At 27.2% G+C, this 15287-nt stretch overlaps 1 protein-coding gene across 1 annotated transcript; it reads left to right on the forward strand.

Moving 5' to 3' along the window:
* Positions 1-10914: 10914 nt before the first annotated feature.
* LOC137805689 (uncharacterized) lies at positions 10915-11403 on the forward strand. The gene has a single exon (XM_068605628.1). It carries the CDS (start codon positions 10915-10917, stop codon positions 11401-11403), a length of 489 nt encoding a protein of 162 aa, XP_068461729.1.
* Positions 11404-15287: the final 3884 nt, after the last annotated feature.

Below are 15287 nucleotides of genomic sequence, written 5' to 3' on the forward strand. Positions count from 1 at the left end.
TGTCAAAATATATAATATAAAGTCATTACATGAAGAACATAATAATGTTAATTAGAATGACAATAACATAATAATAACACACTCAATGGCCTTGATGACGTCGAATGTCAGCCAGAGTAACCTCCATTCTGTCTATTCGGGTATTCATCTTTTTTATGTCGGACAAAATTTGATTTAACAATTCCTTTGAGTGGGGTTTTCCTCCTCAGGTTGACCACCTTCAACATCTTCATCATCTTCTTCATTTGCATGTTGGGGTCTACCAAGTTGCCATATGTCATTAACCTGGAATATATTTAATTTTGTCATACTTTTTTTGCCAAAGTAATGATTCCAGCCTAGCATTATTGTTTGTTCATTGGACAAGTCAAAGCCATACACCTGCAAGATCCTCGTTATCAAATTTGCATATGGGAGAGGCATCTTGTTATCCCGGCATTTGATGATCTGTTGCATTATGTAATGAGACCAATTAATGCGTACATTATTATTCTTGATTAACCACATCATGAAAATATCTTCATTCAGCAGCAGTTGTGCATAGTTGCTTCCTCGAGGGCACAAGATATGCACCATGTGTAATGCAACAGTCGGTCATTCATTTTTAGACTACCGACATTTTTTAGATTTTGACCTTCAACATCTTCACGAATCATGGACGATAATGCTAGACCTCGATCAAAATTCAATTCCTCAGGTATCGTCCCAGAGGTTAACTTAAGACCGTCATACTGTAGATGAGCAATGGTCATCCAATCTATTTATTTAATGTGTATCATTTTTCCGCAAATCTCAATGGCAAGGTGACCAGCAGGTGTGAATTTTGCATTTGCATAAAAAACCCTTACCAAATCCTCATAATACGGAAGATTAATTCCAAGGAAAGGTTGTAAACCTTGCCAATTCAGAAGATTTTGGAATTCAAATCCTGGACCAGCAAAAAATGGAGTATGCATCACTTTTGGTGGTAATACTGCTCTTGTGTGAAAGTTCTTTTCAAAAACCACATTTGACGCATGTTAGTGAAGTATCTTGAATAATCAAGAACTTCTGGAATCCTCGTTGGTGGAGGAGGAACGTCAACATCATCTGCTGGAGATTTACCCTTACGAGTTTTGTTACGTTTGTGGGATGATGATGTCATCTATAATGCAATTACTACAATAAATAACTAAACAGAAGTTAACATAATATCATACCGAACGCGGTTACCGTATCGGTGTAAAAGTACACCAATACAATTACCCTAAAACGTACTTTTAATTAATTTTAATAAAAAAATTAATCAAAATTACTATATCATTCAATAACTCAAAATGATATTTCTACTTTAAACTTTTACTGTTATTTTTAATTAATAAAACATTTTTATAATGTTTTTTATTATAACATTAATAAATTATGTTTAATCTTAAAAAATGAAAACCCTATCAAAATATTTTTAAAATTTTTAATTCCATTCTGTCAAAATAAATTTTTTTAAATCTGTCTAATAAACAATTCATTTTGAAATAAATAATTACTTTCTACATTTATAATTAAAATATCAATTAAAAATAGCACTTCTAAAATATCAATTACTTTTTAAAAAACCTACAAATTAAAAATTTCTATTTTCACTTATAAAAATATTCATTTTAAATACATTTATTTTTATCTTTGTAATAATTTATGTACAATTTAAAATAATATTAACTACAGATTATTAATTTTTATTTGGATTCTTTAAACTTATTTATCTTTGTAATAATTTATTATCAATCCTAAAATAAACTTTTTCTCACTTTTTAAATTACTATAACATTTTTTTTAACATTTAATTCTAACACCAATAATTTTTTTTTAACATTTAATTCTAACAATTTTCTATTTCCACTTAGTAAAAATATTCATTTTAAATACATTTATTTTTTTCTTATAACAATTAAATCTTATAACAAAAATTACAAAAATATTTTTAAAATTTTGAATTTTATTCTAAAATAAATTTTGTAAATCTTTTTTATAAACAATTCATTTTTAAATAAATAATAACTTTGTACATTTCATACAAAAATTTAAAAATTCACTTCTCTTTAATCACCTAAACTTTAAAAAATTACTAACTCCTTAACATAATTAACTAAACTAAAGTCTAAACAAATTATATTACAACCAACATTAATTTACTAACTCCTTAACATAATTAACTAAAATAAATTCTAAACAAATTATATTACAAAACCATAATCATCCAATCATAAATATAAAACAGAAATAAAAAAAAAACTTTACATAAAAAAAATTAAAAACCTGAAGATAAGCAACAACAACAGCACAATAGGATGACTTAGGATGAAGAACACTGCCTGAAAATCACATAAAAAAAAATTAAGAAACATAGAATTCCAAAAAAATATATAACATAATCGATTATGCTCTCAGTTATACACATAGGATAATCGATTATCCTGGGATAATCGATTATGTTGGTAGGCAAAAATACAGCATAATCGATTATGGCACACAATAATCGATTATGGCCCTTTTTCAACACTCCAGATAATCGATTATGCCTGTAAATTTTTACAGATAATCGATTATGTTCTTTGAAAAATCGATTATCTGCCCCATAATCGATTATATGACTGGTTCTAATTGAGGCATAATCGATTATGCACCATTGCAGAGAAAAAGCTCTCACCTCAGACGAACCCAGATTAACCCAGATGAATCACAAGAACAACCCCAGGACGTGAGATGAACAAGGTATCCTAACAGAAACGAAGATGGCTTATAGGAATCTCTCCAACCACACTACAATGCACTCTCTGATGGCTCGGTTTCTTTGGTTTTCTGTGAATGGAGGAAGGAACCAGCTTCACGCCCACCTACCTCACCCACTCACCCACTGCATTCACTCTCCTTTCACAGATTCACTCAGAGTCAAACGATTCCTGAGCCAAGTCAGGAATCTCATGGCTTCATGTGGTATGCATGCAGGGGGGCGCAGGGAGCACTGTTTCTCTTGATTCCAGCAAAAGCAAGGGTAACTTGGTAACTTGCTTCGGATGACTTGGCACTCCCATTCTACAGTGCAACTTTCTCTTCATCTTTGCGCAGATAAACAATTCACTTAAATTGATCCTTCCTTCCACACTCACCCGCAAGCATGCATGGATCCAAACGGGGTGTAGTTGTGACTTCCGTCGTCGCCAACAGTGGCACCCCTGGATCCAAACGAAGCCTATAGGTTTACTTTCAAAAGAGTTATAAACCTCTTTAGAAAGAATTAGAAACTCTACACAAGACTAAAAAAAATCATGAAAACATTATTTTTTAAGATAAAAAATAATTAATTACTATATTAATTAAATATTATTTTAGAGATAAATAAAATTATTAATATTTAAAATTAATTCTCTTGTGAATAATATTCATAAATTAATTTTTAAATTGGTATCTAATTAGTTACCAATTAATTAGATTAATTAGATTCTAAAGTGTTGATAAAAAATTTAAATTCTAAAGTTGGTAACTAAAACATTTGTAGCTAATTAGATACCAATTTAAAAACTAATTTATAAATTTTTATTAATAATATAAACTACTTTAGATATTAATAAATTTTTTAGTTTTTAAAATAATATTTAATTTAATCAATATAATAATTAATTATTTTTTATATTTTTTATTTTATTTAATAATTTTTTTAGTGTGTGCTCTAGTTGATAATTTAAGATTTTTATAATTAATTCTAAAACTAATACTTCATACCAAAATATGTTTGACATTAAATTTGGTCTATTTCATATATCTTATTTGATACTTATTATACTTATTTACATTTGTGGATTAGTGCCGACATATAGAAATAAATTTGTTTACATCAAATAAAATGTCTAATGTATAATTAGGGTTTTCGCATCCACGTGAACTTTTACATGATAATTTTTTTCCAAAAATCCAATGTTAAAGTTTTTATTTATAAAAGTGTAATATAGACACACACAAAATCATGTAGTAAAAGCCTATAAAATTTTTCATAATAAGAATTGTTAAGAGAATAGATGTTTTGCATCGTAAGGGATAAATTATCAAGAAACTACCTTTGCTACATTAGTAACTTTCTTTGGTTCTGGAGGTATATAACACAAGTTTAAAATTGATGTTGTATATGATTCCGTTGAAAGTGTAATTTTTTGGGTCAATTTAAGACCCAAAGTTGAAAGTCATATAATTTTGACTTATATTCATACCTTCTTTGAATTATACAACATCAAATTTTTAAAATTTGTTATATCCATTATTAACATCAAATCTTAACTTACGTTAGATATAGATATAACTGATAGAATGTCAATTTCTTTTAAATATTAATTCTATTTTAGACAATTTTTCAACCAGTAAAATAAAAACTAGTTCCAAACAAACATAAAAACAACTTTTGTATTGTTTTTACTTTTTAAATTATATATTTTTTTAATTTTATACATAATATATTGTTCTGTAATTAATTATAATTTATTATTAATATATATTTTTCACGCATATCATTTCTTAACCATAATTATCATTTCTCTAAAAAAAATTATTAACTAAAAACTAATTTAAAAAAAAATAATTACTAAACTAAATATATTTTAGAGACTAAACATATTATTGGTATCTAAAATAGTTTTATTATGAATATTTAATTTATATATATATATATATATATATATTATTTCTATAAAAACTTGAAATCACTCTTTTTAGTCTTTATAAAATGTGTGATTTTTTTTCAGTTTCTACAATTTTTTATCCCTCCAAAAAATTAATTGTCAATTTTAGTACTTAATACTCATTTCAATATAGATTAATAACATTTATTTTATGAATATTAAGAGTTTTTTTTTATATGACACATGTTACAACAATATACATAATTTTGAATGATCATTTATTTCTTTATTCAACACATAAACAATTAATTAATATTAAATAATATTAAAGTCAAAAGTGACAATTTATATAATTTTATAAAATATAAAGCAAAAATTACAGAAATTAAAATTAAAACTCACTCGTTTTATAAAAAATAAAACTATGTTTAAGTCTATTCAAATATTTATTTAGTTATAAAAAAGAACTTGCATAAGAGGATGTTGTTAGTATATAACAAATACAATAATTAAGAATGTTTATTATCTTTTCAAATGACATTAAAGGTTCATTAATGAAGTCTTAATTAAGTGGGCCATTGGTATTTTAATAAACAATAAGACAAAAGCTTGATGGAGCCATAGATGACTTTAAAGGGACCAAACACACCGATTCAAACTATGAATGTAAAAGAGAATAAATTGAAAAAGCCAAAATGTTTTCTGTCATTCTCACCAAACAAACAGTCCCTAGACTACTACCACCGTATATCAAAACAACGTGGGATCTTCAATGTTTCAATACGCGTAATATAAGTACAACACTATATTTCTATCTCTTCAATCTCAATATACTTATTTTTGAAATTTCAAGTCTTATTCTTGGGATGGAATACTTTTTAAGGTTTTTTTAAGTATGAAATTAAAAATTAGATGACATAACTATGTAATAGAGTTACACGTTGAGATAACACATTAATAGTAGGTAAGTTTCTGCTATAATTTTTTTTTAAAATAATAAAAAAGGAATAAAATTAATCGATATATTTAAAAGATACTCTGGCCTTTATATAAAATACAAAATTATAATGGAATAATTTTCTAATATAATATAATAAAAAAATCTTTTATTATACTATAATAGGTGACATCGGACATGACATTTAATTTATCATATGAGTAACCTAATTCTAATATTTAACATAATTCATATAAAGAACTAACTTGAAAAACAAATTTTACATTAAAGTACAAATTATTAATTTCAAAGATGAAAAAAACTTGTTACTAAGTGAAATACATTTTGAACAATATAAGAAACTATCATTTATGTTCTCTTTTTTAATTATTTTTTTATCTTTTTCTTATAATAATTTTCACATATAATTATTGGACCCGTCTATCTTTTTAAATTTATCAGTTTTTACAAATATAAATTGTTATTAGGACTATCTTATTATTATTATATAATTATAATAATAATTATTATTATTATTTTAATTCTAATTTAAACTAAATAGTAATTTTTCTTAAGATATAAATATAAAATCATTTAAATTACATTGTTATGAATATGCAGATATTTTCAAATTCAAATTAAATTGATTTTATTTTAAATCCTCACTCAAACATAAAATTCTTCATAAGGTGAGATAGCCACCCTTGATTTATGTAATCATTGATAAAGAGTTGTTTTAAAAACTTCAATTAAAATTTTGATATTAATTTTAAATTTAATAATTGTCGAAAAAAGTTTTCAGCTCAGTCATTGTACATAAAATCGTTTTTAGTTAGTTCCCTGCTCTCAATATTGTAACACCTCGTCCATTTGTCCTCTGTAGTTATTCATAAGTTACATTTAATTTATACTAGTACGATAGTTACATTATATCAACTTAAAAATTAAAATAAAAAATAAAATTAAATAAAAAAATTTATGTATTATGTAATTTGACATCTCAGTTATAGTGTTTAATTTGACATCTCAACTATGGTGACACCTCAAGTAACAACAATTATTGTTATCACATGAAAACAATATTATTAGTAAAAAGAAAAAAAATACAAAAATATAAAAGACTAGACCAAAATCTATATGTTAACAAAAACGATACATAAATAGACTATAAAATATTAATAATTTTATAATTTATAAAATAATATATAATTTAATCAATATAATAATCAATTATCTTTTATCTTTAAAATTAATTTTTATTTAATAATAAGGATAGATTTGTATGGGACGATAATCAAATATAAGTTTACATTATGTATAAATTAAATATAAAATTTTAAAAATAATAATATAAAAATATCAATATAAATATTATATATTATTCCTAACGCATTATATAAGCAAAAGATACAAGATATGTGACACTCATTTTAACTTTTCCCACACTTTCTGTTCAATCTCAATTGTGAAACCATCAACATCTCTGTTTTTTTCTTGTTTGAAAAAAATAGGAAAAGAAAGTGACACTCAAGCTTAAATTAGGGAAAATATATATCTTCAGATTAAAAAATACTAAAATAATTATATTTAATTTATTTTGAGTGGAATAGAAACAGTGAAATGCATTTTAATTTACAGTAAACATCGAAAAACAAAACAAAGACATAATAGTGAAGTGCAGGCCCAGTTCATCAAATAAAGAGTTGGAGTTTTGTGACATGTTTCTTCTCTCTTAAAGGGTTGGATTTTTTTCTTTCATTTAAACCTAAAGTACCTCTTCCAGCTTCATCACATAACCCCTCTCTTATTCTTTCCTTCTTTCCCCGTCAGAAGAACTATTATTGCCATGTTTTCACTTCTTAGGTTTATCATTCAGATAAATGGAGGGGAGTGGATTCAAAACCACCTCAAGTGCAGAAACAATTTGAACTTTATTTTTAAGAATAAAATTTGAAACACCTCCCTAAAATTTGAATAACTGGTAAGACTTTAACAGAGTAATTTTTTTTAATATGGATTGGATCTTCCTTTAAATTTACTTTTATTATAATTTATCGATAAAAAAGTAAGAAGATCATTTATAATTTTGGAGTATCATCTCAATTTAAAACAGTGAATTAATGTCTATTTTGAGAAGTTTAGATGATAAAATTATGAGAAGATAAATTAATCTTCAGTAATTAGATATGAAAACTATTTTTTCATGAAAAATTTGAAGAGGAAATATATGGATCACTTTGTGGTTGGCGCGAACAAAGTTCAAATATAAGAATTACACAATTGGTTAAGAAATTTCTTATGAATGATTTGGAACCAATAAACAAGATTTTAGAGATACAAATTCATTAAGATAGAAAATATATGAAGGTTTGGCTTCTCAATTGTTCATTAAAAGTTTTGTAACACTTTAACATTCAAAATTGTGAACAATTTTCTACCTCACTTCTTATCTGTTGTAACTTATCCTCAATTATAAGTCCTAACAGTGAAGTAGAGAGGAAGAAAATGTATTGATGTATGCATGGATAGTGGGAAGTTTTATGTATGTCATGACTTTTACTAGATAAGACGTAACACAAACAATAGAGTGGTTAGTAGATATATGAAATTTTTTGGTGGAGAACATTAAAGTCCTATTAAGAGGATCTTTAAATACAACAAATGAATCTCAATTTCATCTGTTGCATTATGTTTTAAAGGATTATAATTAGTCATCAAAGGGAATATAAATTCAAACTTTGAAGATGATTTTGATAAGAGGAGATCAACTATTGGTTATGTGTTTGCTCTTGCAAGATAGAAAAAAAGTTGGTTATCCAAGTTATAGGATGTCGTAACTTCGTTTACTATAAAGCAACTATCGAAATGTGAAGTTATGATTAAAGGTTAATAGAGGAACCTGAAAAGAAAAAACAAAATATTATTGTATATTATGGCAATCTGAGTGACCGACCATGTAAGGAATCTTGCATTTCAATCACATAGGTAAATATTACCATTTTGTTAGAGAAATAATAAAGGAAGTGTTGATATAAAAAAAATATTCACACTAATAAAAATTAAAGCAAATGTTAAGATAAAAACACTAAGTTTACATGATCAATTAGAAAAATAAATAACATGAATGAATGGTAAAATAAAATATGATGTAAGGATTTGATTAATTTAACCAAAATCTTCAAACTGAAAGAATTTGAAAAATCTCACACAAGAAAAAATTGTAATATTATGCTTCTTTTCTTCTTATAAATAGAGCAAATTGTTCTCTTAATAAAACATATAAAAAAATAATTCATTTACTTTTATAATCTTTTATGTTTTAGAGAGAGAAAAAAATAAAATAAAATATAGTCAATTATTATATATTTTTTATTTTCAAGAGAAAAATGATATTATTTTCTTCTTGAATTTAAAGAAAATAAAGAGTTATTATAATTTTCTTACATTTAATAAAATTACATCATTATTTGTATTGGTTTTATTTAAAATAACTTTTAAATTTATAAATTAGTTTTTAAATTATTATTTAATTAGCTATTAAGACTTCAATTATTAATTTTAGTATATAAATAGTTTACACCTAAAATCTGATAGTTTTAGATTATGACCATAAATGTTCTACCACTACGTACATTTTTACCCATTCTCTTTAATATAACTTGATTACTAAATATACTTCATATTAATCCTATAAGTAACAAGAATAACATCTTTAATTAATATTATCCAAAACATTCCTTAACACGTTTACATGCATTACTTGTTATTTTTAGAATCTATCGAATTTTCCTAAAAAATTTAGACCGCGTGAAACGAAGAAACTAATTCAGAAAAAGTAAAAAGAGTATTGCTATTAGTAAAGAAAATTATTATTATTTTAAATTTTATTTTATTGAATGTTGCTAAAAGCAGCAGAAAAAAAACCTCACATTAAATAAAAAAATGAAATAAAGCAAATAATAAAAACTTATAGGCATGTTTAAATTAATAAGTAAATAGTAGAAATTTAGTTTTAATTACAGTAATAAGTTTAACTATGAAAATCAATCATTTTAATACATTTTTTTTAAAAATTTATAAATTTTGTGATATAGAAATATTAAGCATGTTATAAGAAAAAACATGACTTGTGAAAGAATCATGATTCTTACAGACAAAGACAAAGAAGTAAGAAAAGAAAGAAAAAGTAGATATATTTAATTTTATTTTATGTTCTAATAATTTGATGAGAACTAACCCATGAACCAGTGGAAGCAGTTTATTAAGTTTAGAAATAACCTAACAAATAGTACACGGCATAAACAGTTTATTACCCTTCCTTCTTTTGTTTCTTTCTTTGTTTTTGTCATAATATAGCTAATTAAATTAAACTACTTATTTATTTATTTTCTCTTATTTCTTTATTTAAGGATTTTTTTCCCTCCAAAGAATATCGCGAATTGATTTGATACAGATACAAATATATATTAAAGAAAAATATGATATTTTTGGCAACATTAGAGAGTGGAAATTGAGTAAAAGCAGAGGTGAATACTGTATAAGAAGATTATTTGCACTGTTAAAGGAGCAAAAGAAAAATGCCTTCATATCATTTCCATACATTTAAAAAAAAAAATATTATTTTATCATAATGTAATATTTTATTTAAAAAAAGGATTATAAAATAATTATCTTTTTAGTGTAAAGAAATTTTGTTGCATAAATGCACAGAAGGCAAAAAAATCCGGTGGGAGTCCCTCTCTCCGTAAATACTACTCACTCAACACTTCATGCACCACAACCTGTCACCAGCCTGTAAACCCATTCTCTTTCTCCTCCCAATGCATGCACAACATTTTTTATCAACAAATAATAATTAAATTATACGTCAAATCTACTTCAATTTATTCATTCTAATAAATTCCAATTAAAATTATTAGGCAATTTTAAAAAATTTAAATACTGACACTACAACTTATCGTTTTTAATAAATTTGAACTGATGATAAAATATAGGATAAAAAAGGAATAATTATGTAGATTGGTTTGTAAATTAAAATGTAATTTTTTTAATAAATAATTAGTGGGGCCAAAATTTGTATTTATTATTATTAATGTGATAAAAGTTGGGGAGAAGAGAAGAGTTGAAAAGGTTGAATTGAAGGCTGGCTGGCTCTTCCAAAGAGTGGTAGTCCTATAAATAGAGGGATACACCTTAACACCGTGTCTCCAATTAAGAGTTGGAAACAAATAGCTACCTCCACCTCCACACGCACAAATTTGACTCATTGACCTTCTCTTTCTTTCCTTCTTCTTCTTCTACATGGGAAATTGCTTTTACAGCCAAATCACGAAGATGCCAACGGCCAAGGTCGTCGTTCACGATGGCCGGATGGAGGAGTTCTCATACCCAGTCAAGGTCTCCTATCTCTTGCAACTCTACCCCACGTGTTTCATATGCGACTCCGACGAGATTTCCTTCGACCACGTCGTAACAGCGGTTCACCACGACCACGAGTTAAAGCTCGGCCAGCTCTATTTCGCGCTCCCGCTCAACCGCCTCAAGCGCCACCTCCCGCCGCCCGATATGGCCGCCCTAGCCGTCGTCGCCAGCTCCGCGCTCGCCAGGTGCGCCGGCGACAAATGTGGCTCTCGCCGGCAACAGAATCTGCTTCTCCCCTGCGAGGGGAATGCCAAGCCTGGCGGGAAAGTGACGGCGGACAGTCTTGACGTCTCCGCTGCGGTTGATAACCGCGTGGCGAGGAAAGGAATGAACAGAAAGGGCGGTGTCAGAGGGAGGGGGAAGTTCACCGCGACATTGAGTTCCATTGCGGAGCAGGGGTAGCTTCGGAAGAAAAAAAATACGCGGTTCCTGCATTTTGTATTGCTGTATATATATTTAAAAGAAAAGGAAAAAATATATATATATAATTTTTTGAACGTTGTAGAGTTGTTTCATCAAAAACAACCATCAGGTATACGTGTTTAATTAATTAATTAATTTAAAGCAGTGTTATTCAAGAACTAATTACTTGAAAAAGCCCACTGTAATTCACTTATTATACTAACTTCATTCTTAGGAAAATACTCATGTGTGATTCTTTTTAATTTTACTTTTTCTTCATCTCTCTTCATTTACGTCGCACCTTAACTACTCAGATTTCAGTAATAATGCTTTTTTTATTTATATTATATAGAATCATATATAAGATTTGTGAACGAAACTTGTTAAACTTAAAGCACTAATTATGAAATTACAATAAAATTATTTTTTACGTACTTCAGTAAAAACTTTCCATTCCTAGTTTCTTAAGGGGATTTGTCTTTGTTGAACATGAGATTTAAATTGATAAAATTTAGTATTTTGTTAATAATTCTTACTCTCGTGGGCTAATGAATCATAAAATTCACTTTCAACTTTTTAATAGCGAAAAAGTTTATGTTAAAGGGTATCTTTTTTAACATTTTTTTTAAATTTAATTTTGATATAAAACTTGTTTCTGATTACTTTTTTTTTTATCATTCATTTTCAGGCCAAGAACAGAGTCATTTGGCGATGGTTGATTTTTGTGGGTTATTTGAGAGGAGTTTTAGAATCTGCTACCAGTTAAATGAAGTATTGTGCAGTTGTTTCAAGGCAAATGCGTTCCACCTTTGGAGAGGGTACTTCATTGGAAAGTGTTGACCTTAAGAAATTTCAGAGATTGAGAAATTACTGCAATCTTTTATATCATGACATTGTTCATGTTAAAATTCTCTGAATCTTTATATTCACACAGAAAAATTCAATAATTAAACAAACTACAAACTAGAAAATACACTAATCTTGAATACATAATTTAAAACACTCTAAATTATTTTTAAGATTCAATCTAGAGATTATTAAAAGATTTTTATCCTTGGCAATAATAATTTGTATAAATCATATACAATTTACATTCATTAGACAATATCCCTACCAGTTCTTGAAGTGCTTAATCCATGATTTGGTTGGTTCATATGAACAGAACAATAAAATGAGTGCTTATCGTACACTGCATCTATCATACCAAAAATGGTCTACCATTTCTTTTATCCCTTTGTTGTTAAATTACTTAATACAAATATATTTCCTCCTTTTCATCTTATCACTAAACACTTTCTTTTCCTTTCTGTCTTTCTCTTTTCACTTGGCATCAACTTATCATCATTCAATAAGAGAATTTTTGCACGCATAAATTATAACCTTCTTTATCATAAGGAAGAAAAAACAAGTCACAACGATAAAAAAAAATATTTCTATAATACTGTTTGTTTTCTTAATTTAAATATTTTCTTCTTCTTTAAATGATCAGAGATTCCTTTTTATAGTGAGGAGTGACTGTGACATATTGAAGTGCTGCTAGAGAAGTGCTACTTGAAAACACTCTCAAAAAGAAAGGTCACACAAAAAGAAAAAGAAAAATTCCACCCCACATCTATTACATTTTTATTTCTCTCTTATTTATCGTTTTCTCTCTATCTTTTTCTTTTTACTTATCTCTTACCACCTAAATTTTGGGAGGACGTGATATTTTCTAAATTAAAAATGTTTAGCGAGAAGCTTCCTTAATCAGTTGTGAGAACAGTGTAAAAATGGATAAACCTCACACGTAAAATGCAGTAAAACACAACATCAACAACAGAAGCCAAATTAATATTTGAAGAAAACAAGATCAGAAGAGTTATATTTTGAGTCGGTTACACCTAAGAGATAAAAACGAAAACAGAAACCTAGGTATACATCATCTACATAGAATAGGTTGAAGAACAGGAACTTATCCTCGCACATTTGTCAAGGTTACAAAAGCCATTGACAAGGAAATCTGCACAGAAGACGCTCTTTCCTTGTTTTGGACTTTTCTTTCAACATGCATGAACGAATTCAGAGACACTAGTGAGTACATTGTATTAGGTGACAAAAAGTACAACAGATCTGCCACAAATAATAAGCTAGTTGTGCGTGTGACATGGACGGAAAATACACAGCAAAAGGTGAAGGATATGGTGTAGACGAAACCTATTGGACAAAGGTTAGGTATATAAATGAATGTGCCAAGTTACAGATAATATTTTCTTTAAAATACGTAAACTAGATACTCCAGTTTCAGATTTATGCATACGAAAATATACAAAATAAATAAATATCTTAATATATTAAGAGGTTATTTCTTGAATGTAGGGTTTGTAAAAAAGAATGAACGCGTATATATACGCGGTTTGTTATTAAACGCAAAAAAAGAAGTGAGAACGCTGAGGAAGTCACTGTTTGTGATGGAATTTTTATAAGCACAGCTGTAAAAAGTGTATACAGTAGGTAATCACATAAATATAATAGTGATGAATAATAATAATGTTGCGTTCGAGTAAATATGGTTACTGAATACTGAACAGGTTTGTTGGTGAAGTAATGAGATATTTAGATGGTGGAATTAGGGTGTTTCGATTTTGCCATATGTGACAGGGAGTTGCAGAAACAATGGAGATGGTGTCCATGCATGGATGGTTGACACAGCACGAATTTGCAGGTACTTGTTTGAGCGTGTTGAAGACATGAAAATGACGTATGTGACTACTCACTATGCACTGTACTTTTTGACCTGATTGGAATGGAAGCTGCTTTGCCCTGCCGTTTCTTTTGCTTTGGGACTCAAAATCAACACCATTTTCATCCCACATCACCAACCATATTTTTAATGAAGTTTTGCTTACAACACTCCAACATTAAATTTAAAACCTTGTGAGTTCATTAAAAAAAATACACTCTTACTTGTATTTCTTTTTCTTAACTCTGTTAATTATTTTAAATATATGAAATGAGTTACAGTAAGAGATAATTTTGTTTAAGTTCAGCATATAAACAATAATTAATAAAGTTTAGGGTTTAGTTGGATTTAGTTAAAGAAATTACTCTTTTATAATAACATGATGAACACCAATGTTCAAGGTCTTTAAGTTTAAGAAAATTAGTCATTAAAATAGTTGAGATTAAATTAATCTATAATTTTAAATTGTAACATAGTTTTTAAATTAATCTATATAATAAAAATTATTTTTTTTATTTAATATTTTTCTTCGGATAAAAGTTGTCAGTAAAAAACTGCAAAATTCGAAATTAAAAATATTGATTAATTTGCAAGATTCCCATGATAGTTGATCCTTTATGCACATTTAACTTTCTTCATTACGGACAAACTATAAGCGATAGGATTTTATAATGAGTTTTGTTTATAATAGTGGTTGGGTTTGATGTCAGTAATATGATGCGATATCATCAAGGCAAAATAAAAATACCAGAATGAACAGGTCAAACTTCCAAATTTGAATGTGTCATCGATGTGTAAGTTACATACATATTTAAAAACCCCAATGAAACACGTATTTGATAAAAATAATAAAACTACATAAGCAGGCAAAAAGCATATGATTATTGAATTTGAGGAACGAAAGGAAGCCAATTCAGGAAAATGAGTGTAGCATTAGAATTTATAAGAATAATAACAGTCTCTTTTTAAATAAAAATTGTTATTTGATAATTGAATACACGACACCAGTTTACCATCTTTTAAAATTTATCAACTTCCTTATATAGATTCATATTTCAGTCATTTTTTTTTTCTATTTTGAAGTGATCTTGAGCATAGCATAGTATAGTGTTATTCTCCCTATCAACGAACTAATTATTTGAAGTTGAACACTGTTCATACATAA

The sequence above is a fragment of the Phaseolus vulgaris genome, chromosome 3 (assembly GCF_000499845.2).
Source record: "Phaseolus vulgaris cultivar G19833 chromosome 3, P. vulgaris v2.0, whole genome shotgun sequence".
NCBI classification, from domain to species: Eukaryota; Viridiplantae; Streptophyta; class Magnoliopsida; order Fabales; family Fabaceae; genus Phaseolus; species Phaseolus vulgaris.